At 43.7% G+C, this 22129-nt stretch overlaps 1 protein-coding gene across 3 annotated transcripts; it reads left to right on the plus strand.

Moving 5' to 3' along the window:
- The first annotated feature begins 248 nt into the window (after positions 1 to 248).
- fdft1 (farnesyl-diphosphate farnesyltransferase 1) lies at positions 249 to 13772 on the plus strand. Of its 3 annotated transcripts, none has more exons than XM_020455042.2 (8): positions 249 to 507; positions 3524 to 3621; positions 6630 to 6813; positions 9817 to 9945; positions 11479 to 11670; positions 11763 to 11939; positions 12107 to 12259; positions 12394 to 13772. In XM_020455042.2, exons 1-8 carry the CDS (start codon positions 409 to 411, stop codon positions 12616 to 12618), a joined length of 1257 nt encoding a protein of 418 aa, XP_020310631.1. In that variant the 5' UTR covers positions 249 to 408; the 3' UTR covers positions 12619 to 13772. The 3 variants fall into 3 exon arrangements, with proteins under 3 accessions (XP_020310631.1, XP_020310630.1, XP_020310632.1); XM_020455043.2 differs by lacking the exon at positions 249 to 507 and adding an exon at positions 2928 to 3059; XM_020455041.2 differs by lacking the exon at positions 249 to 507 and having other exon boundaries at positions 2650 to 3621.
- Positions 13773 to 22129: the final 8357 nt, after the last annotated feature.

Raw genomic sequence — 22129 nt, forward strand, 5'->3', positions numbered from 1 at the left:
GACTTGGTCTCAGAATAACAGAATATTTTTGGGTTATTAAAACTGGTGATGTACAGTGTGACATAACAACAGTATCTGTCACACTCCGTCCGGATGGTCTCTCGCGTTAAACAACGTATCATCCAATCAGATGCCTCAGTTTGGAGAAAGACGGCCGGGGCGGGACGTCACACCAGCCGCTCTAGTCATTCACTGGTCGACGGGCACTGAGCCCATGATTTTCTGACCAATCACAGGCGTCATTCGATCTGACGACTTTTTTTCGGTAGAAAGGGGCCGGCTGCTCTATAGCTCAGCGGCTCAACGTTTGAATGGAGAAAATATTGCCAGGTTTTAAGCGCACTTGGGTGGAATAAGCACACGATACAAGAAAGCATCATCGGCGTACGTGTGGTCAAAAGATAAAACATGGATATCGTAAAATCGTTAGGACACCCGGAGGAAATATTCAACCTGTTCAAGTTTAAAATGGGGGGCTGTCGCACTGTGATGCCCAAGTTGGACTATGTGAGTAGCTATCTGCTCTAAACCCCCCGATTATTGCCTACCTGTAACCTAGGCTACGGCACGACTCGCTATTGTCGTTTCTTATACATTTTGGAATAGCATAGACCTACACAACACAATGTGCGCGCTAACAGTGCCAGTCTGTATCCATGCATCTCTTCAACATTGGCCCACTTGCATTTTCTTCACAACAATGCTTCTGGCTTCATCAAATCCGTAGACACATTCTACAGGAGCAATGGCACAGTAGTAACAGTAATAGGTTACCTAGTCAACTAACTACCTGAATGAACTAGAAGGGTAGCCTATTCTAACTCTATTTCTCACAGCAATGTTTGTATTGTGTAGGCCTAGAATAAATAATAGATGCGCAGTTCAGGCTAGAGAGAAGGATAACCATTGACTTAATGGCTGGGATTTGCGTTATATAATAGCCTTTGTGGGTTCATTCCGGGAGCAGATGCTGTGCGAATGTTTGTTTGACAGCGCAGGTAATGCCTGATTTCCGACACTTTAAACACCGCTTTGACCTGGAATGATGATAGTTGAATGTCCAGTGGTGAAGATCCCTTAATAGAAAATGACTCAAGTAAAAGTCACCCAGTAAAATAGTACTTGAGTAAAAATCTAAAAGTATTTGGTTTTAAATATACTTAAGTATCAAAAGTAAAAGTATGAATAATAAAAATTCCTTATATTAAGCAAACCAAAAAATATACGGATATCCAGGGTCACACTGCAACACTCAAGACATCAATTACAAACGAAGCATTTGTGTTTCGTGAGTCTGCTAGATCAGAGGCAGTAGGGATCACAAGGGATGTTCTCTGTTTCGTGAGTCTGCTAGATCAGAGGCAGTAGGGATCACAAGGGATGTTCTCTGTTTAGTGAGTCTGCTAGATCAGAGGCAGTAGGGATGACCAGGGATGTTCTCTGTTTAGTGAGTCTGCTAGATCAGAGGCAGTAGGGATCACAAGGGATGTTCTCTGTTTAGTGAGTCTGCTAGATCAGAGGCAGTAGGGATCACAAGGGATGTTCTCTGTTTAGTGAGTCTGCTAGATCAGAGGCAGTAGGGATCACAAGGGATGTTCTCTGTTTAGTGAGTCTGCTAGATCAGAGGCAGTAGGGATCACAAGGGATGTTCTCTGTTTAGTGAGTCTGCTAGATCAGAGGCAGTAGGGATCACAAGGGATGTTCTCTGTTTAGTGAGTCTGCTAGATCAGAGGCAGTAGGGATCACAAGGGATGTTCTCTGTTTAGTGAGTCTGCTAGATCAGAGGCAGTAGGGATCACAAGGGATGTTCTCTTGATATGTGTGCGAATTGGACCATTTTCTGTCCTGCTAAGCATTCAAAATGTAACGAGTACTTTTGGGTTTCAGGGAAAATGTACATAAAAAGTACAGCATTTTCTGTATTGAAGTAAAAGTTATGCCCCCAAAAAACGTTATTTATTTTATCTAACCTTTATTTAACTAGGCAAGTCAGTTAAGAACACATTCTTATTGACAATGACGGCCTACCCCGGTCAAACCTAACCCGGATTTTAAAGTATTTTTACGTAAGTACATTGCACCACTGTGAATGTCCAGTAGGATTTCCCTTTATGATGGATGAATGACACTATCATAACGTTATAGCCAAATAGAGAGTATTTTATGACGAGAGCTAGCTTTGAAATAAGACACTTCAGGTGTCAATTAAAGGGGGGCGATGTTCTTGAATCAAGAGTCCAGTTACATGCGAAAATCTGAAAGCGCGTGGTGGCTTCCCCTGGCTAGTGCACAATGGTGTGCGTCTTGAGTTCAGAGCAGCCTGCCAGTCCACGATGGGCATAATGCAGGGATTATCAACTAGATTCGGCCGCTGGATGATTTTTTATTGAGTGGATGGTCAGGGTCCAGAACATAATTACAAATCATTTGCAAACTGCAAATTGACCGCAAGACTCCCAAACGGATATAATATTGAACTAAAACACAATAATTTCAAACCTTGCTTACATTTCTATATGATCCCATACTGTTTATCTCTCCATTATACGTGGGAATACGGACAAATAAAACCAGGCCCGCGGGCCGCCAGTTGGAGACCACTGGCATAATATAACCACTTTGTTTTTGCTACTGTCTGCCACTAGATGACAGTACAGCATCATCTGTCAGTCAGCTCAACATTTCCCCATATTCATGCGTTGAGAAAATTGTCAGAGGAAATTGTAGGCAAGCAACTTCTTATGCGTCACTGGGTTGGCCAAATAAGCCTACCTAATTCAAATTACGATTGCAAAGAAACACATAGACTTACACAATAAAACGTTTAGTTATGTGTGAATAATGATGTGCATGACCATTATTTTGGGGAATTGATAGGTCTGTGTCCAATGTTTAGCAAACATGGCGTATAGTGTGTTACATGTTGTTCTGGGGGGTACTGCTTACTCTTGCAGAAAACACTGCTGTGTTATGACTGAAGTGGGAGGGGCTCCGATGTCAAACTGCATCACAGCCTACTTCTGCGCTCAATGGGTGCGCCCGTGGACAAATTCTTCGAGGTATGTGAATGGATTTATTACTCTGGTCTGGAGACTGTATAGGCCGTGAGACTTGTTTAAAGATCACCGACTGACCCCGCCCTGCAAAGTCTATAACTTCCTAAAGTTTTCACCCCGCTACAGAGTAATACCCCATGTCCTCTGCTGAACTGCGCGCACGAATGAATACCACGGATATTAATAACTGGATAGCCAACAATGTTGTCTAAATTGCTCATGGAAGGCTGAGCGTCCATTTTCCTCATATGGCCGGAGCTTGCTGCAAGTGTCCGGTTTCTCTCACGGTGTTCAAGCGCTCTCTCTGCGTCACCCCGCGGAGCCCTGGACCCGCTTCACGGTCCCTTCTCTCCGGGGGACGGCTGGGCGAGAGGGGCGTGCAGGAGGGATGTTGGGCCGCCCGCCCCAGTGCTTTGCGGACAGTAGGCTCTTACCGACACCCCGTGTTTCTCTGTTTCTCTTGCCAGGAATCCATGAGTGAGAGCCTGCGGACATGCTACCTCTATCTGAACCAGACCAGTCGCAGTTTCGCCGCTGTTATCCAGGCGCTAGACGGAGAGTTACGGTAAGTTTGCATAACCTTGCCAACTTTGCTCTCCAACCATGCAGGTAAGGGGTGTGTCTCCAGCATGTCGAAGTAAACAAGGAACCATGACAGCTGAATGTCAGCACTTTGGCAAATACACGACAAGAATGTGATCGGCTATTGGAACTTGGGAGGATTTTAGGGTATTATTATTGACCCTGGAACAATGGTCAGTTTTGACCTTGAGTTCGCTTATTTACCCATTTTAAATCTGGAAAAGAAACTGATTTTAACATGACAGAAAGTAGTCTAAACTAGCCTACAAAGTGGCAAATGTATAGCCAAGTGCACACGCTGTAGGCAAGTTGTAGGGCACTACTGTAACTGAACTGATTTGCTTGCGGGGGAATTCAATGTAACTGCTTATAATTATATTACAGCCAGCCATATTCCCCTGCTGCAGCACTGTGTCTATTTCCCACCATTCAGTTTACAGAAGTGCTGCTTTTAAGTGCACATTGTGTGTGTTTGTGCTTGTTCCTGATAGGTTGCTTACAGGTTTTTACAGCTGTCATTCAAATGGCATGACATTGTTGAGACATGAGTCCCTGCAGTAAAATGAAGCTTCATACCATACTGTACATCACATGTCAGGTGTTACATTAAAGTTCAATATTGGTGTCGGCCCTTTCCCGAATGCCGGGATTGGTGTCAGCCTTTGCCTGCTCAGTCTTTAACCGTTGGGTTTTCAGTGTGCCGGTTCCCAACATTTCAACACAAATGAATCACTCGCATCTATTTGTATTGAAATCAATGGAACCACGACGATGAGAAACAATTCTGGGGCTCTTCCTGCAAACGTCTCTAGCCTTAATACCACACACGGATTTGAAAGTCAAATGACCACTGTTGCTATTTAGAAATCGATGTGAGAATGATTTTCCGAAGTGAACCAGTAGGAAAAGTCTTAACCTGTTAAAGTGTTGTATTTCCTTCTGTAATCCTTTCTCACATCAATTTCTAAATAGTGACAGGGTTTGGCACACATTTCTGTGATCGTGTGACCCTCAAATCTGTGTGGCATTGAGGCCCTAGATGTTTTTTGTAGGAGGAGCCCCCACATTTTTCTTCTTCACCGTGGTCTGGAAAATGACAGGCTCGTTCTAATGCTGCGTTCATAACCAAGTGGGAAGGGAGATATTGTTAGTTGTGAAGTCATGAATACCAGTTGGATGCATTCACATGTTTTGATCTCGTTGAGAAACGGCGATTGGCTAATGGCCAACAAACTGCATCACCTATAAATAAAATGACAGCTATCATGCTCCTATTATAGTGTTCAAAAACCATAATAGATTGCCTTTTATAAATAATGTTTATTGTTGCATTGAACTGACGAAAGTGCTGTAATCGAGGTAATTTCCTTAGTAGATGACGTCAGGGGTCAGCATGTGGGAGAAGTCAAAGTTCAGGGATGATAGTCGAGTTTCCCACCAGTAATTAATTACCAGTTGGAGTGGCATTGAAGTGGGTTTTTCCCAGTTGTATGTTGTCAATTTGACCTTCCCAATTGGTTACCAACAGGCGCATATGACAAAAACACTGGTACTAAAGCAAAGATATTGGTCTCTTTTAAGCAATAAATTTAGCGTAATTGTGATTACTATAAACATTTACACTATCATCACCAATCTGAGGTGAAAAGGATGTGTATTTCCTGTAAATAATGTGTGGTGAAAATGTTTGTCTGTGTAATGTAGTAACACGTTCTGTCCACCATAGGGAAATTAGCGTAATATAAAATAATTCAACATGTCAAACTAATTTAATATTTTAATTTAGGATGATAGTAAATTAAGCACAGTCATAGATTTTTACAATAATTACATATATTTCTTACTACTTTAACCATAGAGCGAGTTTAAAAATAATCCTAAACATAATTTTAATGGGCGCTCTAGACTAGAGCTTCGAATCAAATACATTTTTATTTGTCACATGCTCTGAATACAACAGGTAGACAGGTAGACCTTACCATGAAATTCTTACTTACAAGCCCTTAACCAACAATGCAGTTAATAAAATATTTACTAAATAAAATGTTTTAAAAAAGTAACACTAACAATAATGGGGTACTGGTAGCGAGTCAATGTGCAGGGGTACAGCTTAGTCGAGGTAATTGAGGTAATATGTACATGTAGGTAGGGGTAAAGTGACTATGCGTAGATAATAAACAGCGAGTAGCAGGGTAAAAACTAAAGGGGTGACTGTGCAGCAACCTGAACCTTTGACGTTCCCTAGTAAGAGGCGTCTCTGCAGCCTGTCCAAGTAAGGAACCATGGCAGCTGAATGGCAGCACTTTGGCACATGCCAGACAAAATTAGATATTGGAACTTGGAGGATTTTAGATTATTTTTTATTATTGACCCTGGAACATATGGTCAGTAATCAGTTTTGACCTTTAGTTCACTTCTTTACCTCTTTAGGGCTTAAGAACAAACATATTTTGATATGACAGTAAAATAGCCTAAACTTCAAGTGACAAACATACAGTATGGACTGCGAGTGCACAAGCTGTAGGCAAGTTGTAGCGTAGGCCTGCAGTAACTGAACTGAGTTTTTGGCGGTGGAATTCAATGTAAACAGCTTCTATTGCAGCCAGTTGTACATTGTGTCTAATCCCACGGTTCAGTGAACAGAAGTGACACAGCTGGTTTTAAGAGCAAAGTGTGTTCCGGAAGGTTGATTACAGTTTCAAATTTTTTTTTTTACATCATTCAAATGGCATGCAGTTTCCCTAAACAGATGACCGACAGTATTTAGTTCACACACGAGTCCCTGCAGTAAAATGTATTAAGCTTCATACCAAACATCACATGTCAAGTGTTACAATAAAGTTAAATATTGGTGTCTGTCAGCTCCTTCCTGAATACCCAGGGTTGGTATCAGCCCTTGCCGGCTCACTCTGTAACAGTTAGGTTTTCAGTGAGCAGGTCCTAACCTTCTCAAATCAATGAATTCTTCCCCTGTCCCTTCTTTTTGTCCAGGCATGCGGTGTGTATCTTCTACCTGGTCCTACGTGCCCTTGACACGGTGGAAGATGATATGACCATCCCCCTGGAGAAGAAGGTGCCCATGCTGAATGACTTCCACACGTACCTTTACCAGGCTAACTGGTGCTTCACTGAGAGCCACGAGAAGGACAGGCGGGTCCTGGAGGACTTCCCTACGGTCAGTGGAACCGCTGGCACTACTGTGTACTATATAATCCTACATAAAGTGTAAAAATCTGTTGGTCTCTAAATCTGTCGAGAACTAGGAACATGTCAAAACTATCGCACGCTCGTCTGTGTGGTTGGCTTCTGACTCCTCACCCGCTAGTTACTTCAAACAGATTCAGTTAGATCTGCCCACTATAGTGTTGTCGGGTAAGAATATTATGTTGAGGCCCATTACCGTACTCTTTGTCCCCACCACATACATGTGGACACATCTGCTTCCATTTGAGGTATTTTACGTGGTTCTAAAAAGGGAGGAACAATACAATCATGAGGACCTATTACAAGATACTAAGATAAATACATGTGCAATAATATAGAAATCTACTAGCAACGTAGAGAGAATGTAAACATTACATTTATATATTTATATATATATAAATAAAATGTAACCAATACAATATATATATATATATACACTGCTCAAAAAAATTAAGGGAACACTAAAATAACACATCCTAGATCTGAATGAATGAAATATTCTTATTAAATACTTTTCTTTACATGGTTGAATGTGCTGACAACAAAATCACACAAAATTATCAATGGAAATCAAATTTATCAACCCATGAAGGTCTGGATTTGGAGTCACACTCAAAATTAAAGTGGAAAACTACACTACAGGCTGATCAAACTTTGATGTAATGTCCTTAAAACAAGTCAAAATTAGGCTCAGTAGTGTGTGTGACTGTATGACCTCCCTACAACGCCTGGGCATGCTCCTGATGAGGTGGCGGATGGTCTCCTGAGGGATCTCCTCCTAGACCTGGACTAAAGCATCCGCCAACTCCTGGACAGTCTGTGGTGCAACGCCACGTTGGTGGATGGAGCGAGACATGATGTCCCAGATGTGCTCAACTGGATTCAGGTCTGGGGAATGGGCGGGCCAGTCCATAGCATCAATGCCTTCCTCTTGCAGGAACTGCTGACACACTCCAGCCACATGAGGTCTAGCATTGTCTTGCATTAGGAGGAACCCAGGGCCAACCGCACCAGCATTTGGTCTCACAAGGGGTCTGGGGATCTCATCTCGGTACCTAGTGGCAGTCAGGCTACCTCTGGCGAGCACATGGAGGGCTGTGTGGCCCCCCAAAGAAATGCCACCCCACACCATGACTGACCCACCGCCAAACCGGTCATGCTGGAGGATGTTGCAGGCAGCAGAACGTTCTCCACGGCGTCTCCAGACTGTCACGTCTGTCACATGTGCTCAGTGTGAACCTGCTTTCATCTGTGAAGAGCACAGGGCGCCAGTGGCGAATTTGCCAATCTTGGTGTTCTCTGGCAAATGAAAAACGTCCTGCATGGTGTTGGGCTGTAAGCACAACCCCCACCTGTGGACGTCGGGCCCTCATACCACCCTCATGGAGTCTGTTTCTGACCGTTTGAGCAGACACATGCACATTTGTGGCCTGCTGGAGGTCATTTTGCAGGGCTCTGGCAGTGCTCCTCCTGCTCCTCCTTGCACAAAGGCGGAGGTATCGGTCCTGCTGCTGGGTTGTTACCCTCCTACGGCCTCCTCCACGTCTCCTGATGTACTGGCCTGTCTCCTGGTAGCACCTCCATGCTCTGGACACTACGCTGACAGACACAGCAAACATACTTACCACAGCTCGCATTGATGTGTCATCCTGGATGAGCTGCACTACCTGAGCCACTTGTGTGGGTTGTAGACTCCGTCTCATGCTACCACTAGAGTGAAAGCACCGCCAGCATTCAAAAGTGACCAAAACTTCAGCCAGGAAGCATAGGAACTGAGAAGTGGTCTGTGGACACATGTAGAACCACTCCTTTATTGGGGGTGTCTTGCTAATTGCCTATAATTTCCACCTGTTGTCTATTCCATTTGCACAACAGCATGTGAAATTGATTGTCAATCAGTGTTGCTTCCTAAGTGGACAGTTTGATTTCACAGAAGTGTGATTGACTTGCAGTTACATTGTGTTGTTTAAGTGTTCCCTTTATTTTTTTGAGCAGTGTATTTATATTTATATATATATATATATATAACTAGGCAAGTCATTTAAGAACAAATTCTTATTTACAATGAAGACCTACCCGGGCCAAACCTGGACAACGCTGGGCCAATTGTGCGCTGCCCTATGGGACTCGTCAGGGCATGGACTCTACAAGGTGTCTAGAGCGTTCCACAGGGATGCTGGCCCATGTTGACTCCAATCCTTCCCACAGTTATGTCAAGATGGCTGGATGTCCTTTGGGTGGTGGACCATTCTTGATACACATTCTTGGAACTGTGGAGTGTGAAAACCCCAGCAGCGTTGCAGACCTTGACACACTCAAACCGGTGCACCTGGCACCTACTACCATACTCCGTTCAAAGGCACTTAAATATTTTGTCTTGTCCATTATCCCTCTTAATGGCACACATACACAATCCATGTCTTAATTGTCTGAAGGATCAACAATCCTTCTTTAACCTGTCTCCTCCCCTTCATCTCCACTGATTTAAAGTGAATTTAAGTAACATCACTAAGGGTTCATAGCTTTCGCCTGGATTTACCTGATCAGTCTATGTCATGGAAAGAGCAGTTGTTCTTAATGTTTTGTATAATCAGTGTATATTACACCCAATAGCATTTCCAACACTTACTTGTCAATGGATGGACAACACTTCAGTTAGGAACAGCATGTCACAGTCTGTCAGCAACACAACTATTTGCTTCTTCTTTTGCAATGGAAAAACATGCACTAACTAGAGGTGAGCAGAGCTGTTTTCCTGCAGTGCATCGAAGCTCCCTGATTGGTTGGATGAACAGAGGTCTGAAGGGTGATTGACAGGGCTACATGCCAGTCAGGTGGAATGAGCCTGCCTTTTTTTTACCTAAGGATTGCATAACACTGTCATGACAATGAAATATGTAGCAGACATCATACAATGGGCATCTGTCATCATGCTATGTGTGTGTGTATTTAAATTAATCTCTTTTCTGTTCAGATTTCCTTGGAGTTCAGGAACCTGGGTCAGGCATACCAGGATGTGATCTCGGACATCTGCCACCGCATGGGAGTTGGAATGGCTGAGTTTCTGGAGAAGAAAGTGGGGTCCATGAAGGAGTGGGACCAGGTAAATGTCACCTTAATGTTAGGCAAGCATTATACACGTGTTAGACTAACAGCTTCACATTTGCTGGTTAATAGTAGAGCTGGGAATTGCCAGGGACTTCACGATACAATATTATTACGGTACGTAGGTGGTGATGCGATATGTATTGCAATTCGATACTGTGATTAATTGCGATGTTCCAAACATTGCTCACCACATGTCTGCTGCAGAGACGAGGGAGGATTAGAAAACAAGTTTTGATCAGTCATGGAAATAAAAGTGCTAAAACCGGTTTGCTCCATATTGAAAAAGAAGATGGAGAACAAACTATGAAGGAAAAATACTGGAGTTTTGGTACAGGTGCAGCCAACAAATAATATTGCGATATTGTCAAAACGATAGGATACGATATATTGTCAAAAATAATGTCCTGATATGTAACTGTATTACCTAGTGGTAGCCTGACGTGTGTCACTATAACCTAGTGGTAGCCTGACGTGTGTCACTATAACCTAGTGGTAGCCTGACGTGTGTCACTATAACCTAGTGGTAGCCTGACGTGTCACTATAACCTAGTGGTAGCCTGACGTGTCACTATAACCTAGTGGTAGCCTGACGTGTGTCACTATAACCTAGTGGTAGCCTGACGTGTGTCTCTATAACCTAGTGGTAGCCTGACGTGTCACTATAACCTAGTGGTAGCCTGACGTGTCACTATAACCTAGTGGTAGCCTGACGTGTCACTATTACCTAGTGGTAGCCTGACGTGTGTCACTATAACCTAGTGGTAGCCTGACGTGTGTCACTGTAACCTAGCGGTAGCCTGACGTGTGTCACTATAACCTAGCGGTAGCCTGACGTGTGTCACTATTACCTAGTGGTAGCCTGACGTATGTCACTATAACCTAGTGGTAGCCTGACGTGTGTCACTATAACCTAGTGGTAGCCTGACGTGTGTCACTATAACCTAGTGGTAGCCTGACGTGTGTCACTATAACCTAGTGGTAGCCTGACGTGTGTCACTATAACCTAGTGGTAGCCTGACGTGTGTCACTATAACCTAGCGGTAGCCTGACGTGTGTCACTATAACCTAGCGGTAGCCTGACGTGTGTCACTATAACCTAGTGGTAGCCTGACGTGTCACTATAACCTAGTGGTAGCCTGACGTGTGTCACTATAACCTAGTGGTAGCCTGACGTGTGTCACTATAACCTAGTGGTAGCCTGATGTGTGTCACTATAACCTAGTGGTAGCCTGATGTGTGTCACTATAACCTAGTGGTAGCCTGACGTGTGTCACTATAACCTAGCGGTAGCCTGACGTGTGTCACTACAACCTAGCGGTAGCCTGACGTGTGTCACTATAACCTAGTGGTAGCCTGATGTATGTCACTATAACCTAGTGGTAGCCTGACGTGTGTCACTATAACCTAGTGGTAGCCTGACGTGTCACTATTACCTAATGGTAGCCTGACGTGTGTCACTATAACCTAGTGGTAGCCTGACGTGATTTGAGTGTTAAATACATGTGTATTAACATTACCCCCTGTGCAGTACTGTCACTATGTGGCAGGGCTGGTGGGTATAGGCCTGTCCCAGCTGTTCTCTGCCTCCCAGCTGGAGGACCCCGAGGTGGGCAAAGACACAGAGCTGGCCAACTCCATGGGCCTGTTCCTCCAGAAGACCAACATCATCAGAGACTACCTGGAGGATATACAGGTGGCGAGGGCCTTCTGGCCACAAGAGGTAACTACACCGTGTGTGTGTGTGTGTGTGCACTGTATGTGTCATTAATGGGGTGTGTGTAGTTAATGTGTGTGTTGTATGTCCCTCTGTAGGCATGGAGTCAGTTTGCGTGTCGTCTGGAGGACCTGGCAGAGTCTGACCAGCTGACCTCAGCCCTGTCCTGTCTCAACCTGCTGGTGACAGACGCCCTGCGCCACGTCCCTGATGTCATCACCTATCTGGCACGCCTACGCAACCAGAGCGTCTTCAACTTCTGCGCCATACCACAGGTAAATGCTACCATTGAAATGTTACATTTCAAAGTACATTCCCACTGGAGGAAGCTGCTAGTTGCATTTCCATTCAGCACATTTTCACTTTTCATTCCTGGTTGTTTGAGTCAGGATCCTCAGGAAGCATTTCATTTTGCTGTACTGTATGTCTCAATAATGTCCAGGTGATGGCGATAGCGACCCTCTCAGCCTGTTACAACAACCCTCAAGTATTCCAGGGCGTGGTGAAAATCAGGAAGGGTCAGGCCGTCACCCTCATGATGCAAGCCACCAACATGGGTGCTGTGCAAAGCATCATGGCCCAATACAGCCAGGAGGTGTGTATATCTTTGGGTGTGTCATGTATTCAATTGTGTTTGTTTGTGTTATTGTGCATCTGAGTGTGTGTTCTTACTTTATGTTTGAGTTTTCTGATCTCTCTCGCTCTTTCTTTTTCTCTCTCTTTCTCCAGATGCTACAGAGGGTGTCCTTGACAGATCCATCCCGGGACAAAACCCTGTTTATCCTGGGTGTGATCCAGGAGAAGACTCTCTCCCAAGCCACCCTGGCCTCCCGGACTGCCCACCTCTCCCCCATGTACCTCTCCGCTGCCATGATCCTCGCCGCCCTCAGCTGGCAGTACCTAAGCACTACAGCCGGACAACCTCCCGGCACTGCTGACATGCAGGGCCATTGAGCCCACTCAACCCCCACTAACCCTCACCCTGCATGGGGTGCACGACTGAGATGCTCCCCTCTCTCCTGAGGCCTGGTTCTCCCTCTCCCCTGGAGGAATCTTACCCTCCCATTCACCTGTCCTGTTTAACTCACCTGTGATGGTCCGTAGAGGCCTGTACTATGGGAGTCACTGGTAGCAGGGTTGTCGTATTGTGTTTGATAGTGATTTGTAGTCTTACTTTCCGTAACATTATTTTCTCACACATTGGTCATACTCACGTCAGATACACACGGCACCTGGCACATCTCTCATTTGTTTTTTTGGTTTGTTTTTATGTTGATTGTAGTTATTTTGTAACCACAACCCTGTTTTTGTTTTGTTACATGTTTTGAAAGGGAGAATTCCAATAGAGCTGTAATGGATTGGTAATTTCACTTTTTTTTTCAACATTAATTTGAAATGTGAATAGGATTTAGTAAAGTCTTGGACCCATCACACAAACCTAAAGCACACAGCTCACACACATACAGGACATTGCGATTTAAGAAACATCAACTAAACCATTGTGCATTTCTTATAGTTTTTTTTTTTTTGGGGGGGGGGGTTGTAATGTTATTTTCAATAGCAACTAATGACAACACAATGGTTCTGTTTGATGTGTTTTATAAGTGTCTGTATAACTCCATAGCAAGAACTAAGATGATTGTTTATGTACAGTATAGCTACATGTTGTCACATTCAATCATAGTAAACTGGACACATCTCAATAGTCTAAAGTTGCCTCCTCCCCTTGTATTCTCTACCTCAACTGCACTGATCTGAAAAGACATAATAGCAAATATGAAACAATATGACAGAAGCCTAGCTTAGCTTTCATCTATATGTCTGTGTCTTTCTCATTGTGGACAAAGGAAAGGGGACAAGGAGCGGAAGCCACATTTGTCTTTTGAGACATGCCCAGTGTAAGATGATACAGAGACTGGTAGAAGCGGGATTGCAGCAGAGCACATAGTAGCAGGCTGCTAAGTGTCCTTAAGACAGAGCTTTGATGAGTAGGAAGGCTACAATAGTGTGGTGTATCCTTGTACACAACCAAAGAAGACATGAATATTGCTATGTGATATTTTAATTTGTATATCATTGAAAAAATAAAAGACAATAGTGTTTCTGAATGTTTATTTTTATTTTTTTTCTGCCTCATCAGTGTCCTTTGTAAGATAACCCAGTTTCTTTTGGAGATTGACTCTTCCTACAAGACAATGGATGATAGTTTTATAGTTTACAGACAGTAAAATTGTACATTCATTAAAGATGAGTTCAAGTCATGCTAGTTCTGGGGTCCTGGGGGAAAACACTCTAAACCTGTTGTTGTCATTTATGTAAGGCTGTATATTTTATTTCAAACATTTCATAACTCAAATTGATTGGAAGGTGAATTTCTTTTCTTAGTTTTCTAACATTGTTCAATGCAGACATAATTCCAGTGAGTATCTGATGCTCATTAAATTGTATCAATCCAAGGAAAACGTTTTACAGTTAAAATAATAAAAAATATTTCACCTTTATTTAAGCAGGTGGGCCAGTTGAGAATAAGTTCTCATTTACAACTGCGACCTGGCCAGTAACTTTCAGGGCACTTGTTATCAACCTTCGGAAAGAGCCCTGTTACAGAGGGTGTCCCTGACAGACCCGTCCCGGGACAAAACCCCTGTGTGGAATATGTGGACAACTACAAATACCTAGGTGTCTGGTTAGACTATAAACTCTCCTTCCAGACTCACATTAAACATCTCCAAATCAAAATTAAATCTAGAATCGGCTACCTATTTCGCAACAAAGCATCCTTCACTCATGCTGCCAAACACCCTCTTAAAACTGACCATTCTACCGATCCTCGACTTCGGCGATGTCATTTACAAAATAGCCTCCAACACTCTACTCAACAAATTGGATGCAGTCTATCACAGTGCCATCAGTTTTGTCACCAAAGCCCCATATATTACCCACCACTGCGACCTGTATGCTCTCATTGGCTGGCCATCGCTTCATACTTATTGCCAAACTCACTGGCTCCAGGTCATCTACAAGTCTTTGCTAGGTAAAGCCCCGCCTTATCTCAGGTCACTGGTCACCATAGCAGCACCCACCCGTAGCATGCACTCCACCAGGTATATCTCACTGGTCACCCCCAAAGCCAATTCCTCCTTTGGCTGCCTTTCCTTCCAGTTCTCTGCTGCCAATGACTGGAACGAACTGCAAAAATAGCTGAAGCTGGAGACCCATATCTCCCTCACTAGCTTTAAGCACCAGCTGTCAGAGCAGCTCACAGATCACTGCACCTGTACATAGCCCATCTGTAAACAGCCCATCCAACTACCTCATACCCATACTGTATTTATTTATTTATCTTGTTCCTTTGCACCCCAGTATCTCTACTTGCACATTAATCTTCAGCACATCCTACCATTCCAGTGTCTAATTGCTATATTGGAATTACTTCACCACCATGGCCTATTTATTGCCTCCCTTATCTTACCTCATTTGCACTCACTGCATATAGACTTTTTGTTTTCTTTTTTTCTACTGTATGTTGGTTCTGCCCCTGAACAGGCAGTTAACCCACTGTTCCTAGGCAGTCATTGAAAATAAGAATTTGTTCTTAACTGACTTGCCTAGTTAAATAAAGGTAAAATACATTTCATGTGTAACTAAGTGTTATAAGTGTCGAACTGCTGTCCTTTATCTTGGCCAGGTTGCAGTTGTAAATGAGAACTTATTCTCAACTAGCCTATCTGGTTAAATAAAGTTGAAATAAAATAAAATAAATACAGGAGAGGACTCTCCCCCATATTGTTATCCGCTACCATGATCCTCGCCGCCGTCAGCTGGCGGTACCTAAGCACTACAGCTGGACAACCTCCCGGCACCGCAGACATGCCGGGCCATTGAGCCCACTCAATCCCGACTAACCCTCACCCTGCATGGGGTGCACGACTGAGATGCTCCCCTCTCTCCTGAGGCCTGGTTCTCCCTCTCCCCTGGAGGAATCTTACCCTCCCATTCACCTGTCCTGTTTAACTCACCTGTGATGGTCCGTAGAGGCCTGTACTATGGGAGTCACTGGTAGCAGGGTTGTCTTATTGTGTTTGATAGTGTTTTGCAGTAGTCTTACGTTCCGTTACACTTGTCATACTCACGTCAGATACACACGGTATCCGGCACATCTCTTTTCCTAATTTAGTGTTTTGGTTTAGTTTTATGTAGATTGTTATTTTGTAACCACAGCCCTTGTTCTGTTTGTCAATTTTTTTTCAACATGTTTTGAAAGTGAGAATACCAATAGAGCTATAATGGATTGCAATTATCAAATGAAACTTTAATTTGAAATGTGAACAGGATTGAGTAAAGTCTTAGACACATCACACAAATTTAAAGCACACAGCTTGCACACACATACAGGACATTGAGATTAACAAACATACATATGTAGTCTGTTGTTTCTTTTGGCTTGGTTTGTAATGTTATTTTTTAATCTCATGTCAGAGTCAATAGCAATTGTAATGACAACACAATGGTTCTGTTTGATGTGTTTTATAAGTGTATGTCTATCTCCATAGCAAGAACTAAGATGGCTGTACTGTGTTTATGTACAGTATAGCTACATATTGACACTGTTGTCACATTCAACCATAGTAAACTAGGCACATCTCAACAGTCTAAAGTTGCCTCCTCCCCTCGTATTCTCTACCTCAACTGCACTGATCTGAAAAGACGTAATAGCAAATACTAAACAATATGACAGAAGCCTAGCTTAGCTTTCATCTATATGTCTGTGTCTTTCTCATTGTGGACAAAGTAAAGGGGACAAGGAGCGGAAGCCACATTTGTCTTTTGAGACATGCCCAGTGTAAGATGATACAGTGACACGAGCCAACCAGACGAGCTAAGTGACTTCTATGAGCGCTTCGAGGAAAGCAACACTGAAGCATGCATGAGAGCACCAGCTGTTTCAGACGACTGTGTGATCACACTCTCCGTAGCCCATGTGAGTAAGACCTTTAAACAGGTCAACATTCACAAGGCCGCAAGGCCAGACGGATTCACAGGACGTGTACTCCGAGCATGCGCTGACCAACAAGCAAGTGTCTTCACTGACATTTTCAACCTCTGTAATACCAACATGTTTCAAGCAGACCACCATAGGCGTTATGTGCAAGAACACTAAGGTAACCTGCCTAAATGACTACTGACAGGTAGCACTCACTTCAGTAGCCATGAAGTGCTTTGAAAGGCTGGTCATGGCTCACATCAACACCATTATCCCAGGAACCCTAGACCCACTCCAATTTGCATACCGGCCCAACAGATGCACAATCTCTATTGCACTTCACACTGCCCTTTCCCACCTGAACAAAAGGAACACCTACGTGAGAATGCTATTCATTAACTACAGCTCAGCGTTCGAACACCATAGTGCCCTCATAGCTCATCACTAAGCTAAGGACCCTGGGAGTAAACACCTCCCTCTGCAACTGGATCCTGGACTTCCTGACGGGCCACCCCCAGGTGGTAAAGGTAGGTAACAACACATCTGCCACACTGATCCTCAACACGGGGGCCCCTCAGGGCTAAGGGCTCAGTCCCCTCCTGTACTCCACATCACCAACGAACTATCATGGTCCAAACACACCAAGACAGCCGTGAAGAGGGCACGACAACGCCTTTTTCCCCCTCGGGAGACTGAAAAGATTTGGCATGGGTCCTCAGATCCTCAAAAAGTTCTACAGCTGCACCATCGAGAGCATGGTTGCATCACCGCCTGGTATGGTAACTGCTCGGCCTCCGAACGAAAGGCACTACAGAGGGTAGTACGTACGGCCCAAACTTCCTGCCATCCAAGACCTCTACACCAGTTGTAGTCAGAGGAAGGCCCTAAAAATTGCCAAAGAATCCAGCCACCCTAGTCATAGACTGTTCTCTCTGCTACCACATGGCAAGAGGTACCGGTGTGCCAAGTCTAGGTCCAAAAGGCTTACCCCCTAGCCATAAGACTCCTGAACAGCTAATCAAATGGCTATGAAATAACACATATCATATGGAATCATGTAGTAACCAAAAAAGTGTGAAACAAATCTTACATATATTTTATATTTGAGATTCCTCAAAGTAGCCACCCTTTGCCCTGATGACAGTTTTACACACTCTTGGCATTCTCTCAACCAGCTTCACCTGGAATACTTTTCAACAGTCTTGAAGGAGTTCCCACATATGCAGCAGGGATGCAAACTAGTCACCTTTCGGCGAAATTCGTCGTTTTGAATCGAAAATAAATGTCCCAAGTGATTCGTGTAGATCTAATGAGAAAAATTTGGGCGTGGGGGCTTGGCATCGAATCACACTACTGGCTGTAAGCGAACGAGTGATGCGCATTTGGAGCAATACTGGCTGTATCTAAAGCTCAGCCAACCACTCACATAACAACAGATTGCAGCACGCTACTGAAGAGAGAAGAGACAACCAATTTGCTAGTTACAGCATCAACGCGAAAAACAACTGCCATTTGGATAGTTTGAGGTGAGGGAGAAAGTGTGGTGGAACAAGTATTGTTAGAGTTAAGTAACGTTATCTTGCTAGCTGGATCAAATTCTCCGTTAGCTAGCCAGAGAAATGTTGATCAACATTAGCCATCTTAACTGATCAAATAATTTAGTTTATAGTGTGAAAATGAGCTAACATTACAACATCAGATGAGCTAACATTAGTAACCTAACCTATTTGCCGTAGTGTTAACTGGTATACGACTCCTTGCCGTTATAACACGTTAGTTGCTTACTGGACCCTGGCAATCTGTGTGAAATGTTGACTAGTTAACTAGCTAGCAAACTAACTACTATCTGTGAACTAATGTTTAACCTCTACAGTTTGTGGTTCATTTTCAGAAAGAGAGAATGAAGTGAAAATGAGGCGTTGCTTGTTAAACAAGTGGATTCAGTGATGAAGTGTAGCTGGAGCTGGGCCTGGCTTAAGCTGGATGCCACTATAGAGGTGAAAGGAACACCACACACTTCCCTCTTTCTCACTTTTTCAATACAGCAGATAAAAAAGGGGTATGCCAGGTGTACCATCTGCCTGAAGGAGATCAATTATGCCAACAAAGGGTATCTTTCTCTGCTGGCACATTGTAGAACAGATGTCCACAGGCAGAAAGTGTACACTGTAATAATGTTGTGTAGGCCAAAAACATGGCTTTTGTTGAACTTGGCAGTAACACTGTGAGGGGGGATCATTACATTTTTTTACTCAGTGAACATTATTTTTGCACACTTGTAGCCTTGTGCACTTGATCGATGTCTACTATAGAGGCCACTATAATAGAGAAAAAATATAATGCCTTTATGTTTCATTCTATTTCTACTTTAAGATGTTTTTTTCCCAAGTGCAATATTTAGATGTGTGTGTGTGGTCACACGCGTTCTATTATAAAGGCGGTCATGGCTAACTTCAATATTAGTGTATTGTTTTTTTTTCAAGACTTGTAGTGTAATTCGCTGTAAAGTCAAGGCAACTTGATAACATTGGATTGCTTTCTTTACATTTTTTAGCTGTGAGTTAGGTTCACAATAACAACTTTTTATTTTACACACAGACTGAGCATGTAGATTATATTCTTTGTTGTTTAATTGTTAAAACCTCCATTTCCCCCCTAACAGGGATTTTTTTGCATGTTTTGGTGCAATTTAAAGTGTCAACTTTTTGGGCCCTCACCAGTTTGCATCCCTGATGCTGAGCACTTGTTGACTGCTTTTCCTTCACTCTGCAGCCTAACTCATCCCAAACCATCTCAATTGGGTTGAGGTCGGGTGATTGTGGAGGCCAGGTCATCTGATGCAGCACTCCATCACTCTTCTTCTTGGTCAAATAGCCCATACACAGCCTGGAGGTGTGTTGGGTCATTGTCCTGTTGAAAAACAAATGATAGTGGGACTAAGCGTAAACCAAATGTGATGTCGTATCGCTGAAGACTGCCGTGGTAGCCATGCTGGTTAAGTGTGCCTTGAATTCTCAATAAAATCACAGACAGTGTCACCAGCAGAGCACCCGCACACAATCATACCTTCTCCTCCTCCATGCTTCACGGTGGAAACCACACACGTGGAGATCATTCGTTTATCTACTCTGCGTGTCACAAAGACACGGCGGTTGAAACCAAAAATCTCAAATTTGGTCTCATCAGACCAAAGGACAGATTTCCACCATTCTAATGTCCATTGCTCATGTTTCTTGGCCCAAGCAAGTCTCTTACTATTATTGGTGTCCTTTAGTAGTGGTTTCTTTGCAGCAATTCAATCATGAAGGCCTGATTCCCACAGTCTCCTCTGAACAGTTGATGTTGAGATGTGTCTGTTACTTGAACTCCGTGAAGCATTTATTTGGGCTGCAATCTGGGGTGCAGTTACCTCTAATGAACTTATACTCTGCAGCAGAGGTAACTCTGGGTCTTCCATTCCTGTGGCGGTCCTCATGAGAGCCAGTTTCATCATTGCACGTGATGGTTTTTGCGATTGCACTTGAAGAAACGTTCAAAGTTCTTGAAATGTTTTGGTTTGATTGACCTTCATATCTTAAAGTAATGATGGACTGTCATTTCTCTTTGCTTATTTGAGCTGTTCTTGCCTTAATATGGACTTGGTCTTTTACCAAATAGGGCTATCTTCTGTATACCACCCCTACCTTGTCACAACACAACTGACTGGCTCAAACGCATTAAGAAGGAAAGAAATTCCACAAATTAACAAGGCACACCTATTAATTGAAATGCATTCCAGGTGACTACCTCATAAAGCTGGTTGAGAGAATATGTCCACTGTAGGTCCACTGACGATGTAATCGCCATCACACTGCACACTGCCCTATCCCATATGGACAAGAGGAATACCTATGTAAGAATGCTGTTCATTGACTACAGCTCAGCATTTAACACCATAGTACCCTCCAAACTCGTCATTAAGCTCGAGACCCTGGGTCTCGACCTCGCCCTGTGCAACTGGATTGGGTCCTGGACTTTCTGACGGGCCACCCCCAGGTTATGAAGGTAGGAAACAACATCTCCACCCCGCTGATCCTCAACACTGGGGCCCCACAAGGGTGCGTTCTCAGCCCTCTCCTGTACTCCCGGTTCACCCATGACTGCGTGCCCATACACGCTTCCACCTCAATCATCAAGTTTGCAGACGATACTACAGTGGTAGTATCAACAACGACGAGACAGCCTATAGGGAGGAGGTGAGGGCACTCGGAGAGTGGTGTCAGGAAAATAACCTCTCACTCAAAGTCAACCTAGCAAAGGAGATGATCGTGGACTTCAGGAAACAGCAGAGGGAGCACCCACCATCCACATCAACGGGACAGTAGTGGAGAACGTGGAAAGTTTTAAGTTCATTGCGGTACACATCACGGACAAACTGAAATTGTCCACCCACACAGACAGCGTGGTGAAGAATGCGCAACAGCGCCTCTTCAACCTCAGGAGGGTGAAGAAATTTGGCTTGAAATTTGGCATCTCAAACACTGACAAACTTTTACAGATGCACAATCGAGAGCATCCTGTCGGGCTGTATCACCGCCTGGTAAAGCAATTGCACCGCCCTCACCGCAATGCTCTCCAGAGGGTAGTGCGGTCTGCCCAACGCATCACCGGGGGCATACTACCTGCCCTCCAGGACACCTACAGCACCCAATGTCACAGGAAGGCCAAAAAGATCATCAAGGACAACAACCACCCAAACCACTGCCTGTTCACCCCGCTATCATCCAGAAGGTGAGGTCAGTACAGGTGCATCAAAGCTGGGACCGAGAGACTGAAAAACAGCTTCTATCTCAAGGCCATCAGACTGTTAAACAGCTATCACTAACATAGAGAGGCTGCTGCCAACATCCACACTCAAATCTCTGGCCATTTAAATAAATTGACTTAATAAAGGCATTACAAGTCACTTCAAATAACGCCACTTTAATGTTTACATTATCATACATTATTCATCCCATATAAATTAACCCTGTATTCTACAACATCTACTGCATCTTGCCTATGCCGCACGCCATTGCTCATCCATATATTTATATGTACATATTCTTATTCATCCCTTTACATTTGTGTGTATAAGGTAGTTGTTTGATTTGATTTGAGAGAATGCCAAGTGTGCAAAGCTGTCATCAAGGAAAAGGGTGGCCACTTTGAAGAATCTCTTGACTTTATTTTAGGAAATACTTTCTAACACTTGTTTTTCTTAGAACTGCATTGCTGGTTAAGGGCTTGTAAGAGAGCATTTCACTGTAAGGTCTACACCTGTTGTATTTGGCTCATTAGACAAATAACATTTGATTAGATTTTTGATACAGAGACTGGTGGAAGCGGGACTGCAGCAGAACACATAGTAGCAGGCTGCTAAGTGTCCTTAACACAGAGCTTTGGTGAGTAGGAAGGCTGCAGTAGTGTGGTATATCCTTGTTCACAACTAAAGAAGACATG

The sequence above is a fragment of the Oncorhynchus kisutch genome, linkage group LG21 (assembly GCF_002021735.2).
Source record: "Oncorhynchus kisutch isolate 150728-3 linkage group LG21, Okis_V2, whole genome shotgun sequence".
Lineage (NCBI taxonomy): Eukaryota > Metazoa > Chordata > Actinopteri > Salmoniformes > Salmonidae > Oncorhynchus > Oncorhynchus kisutch.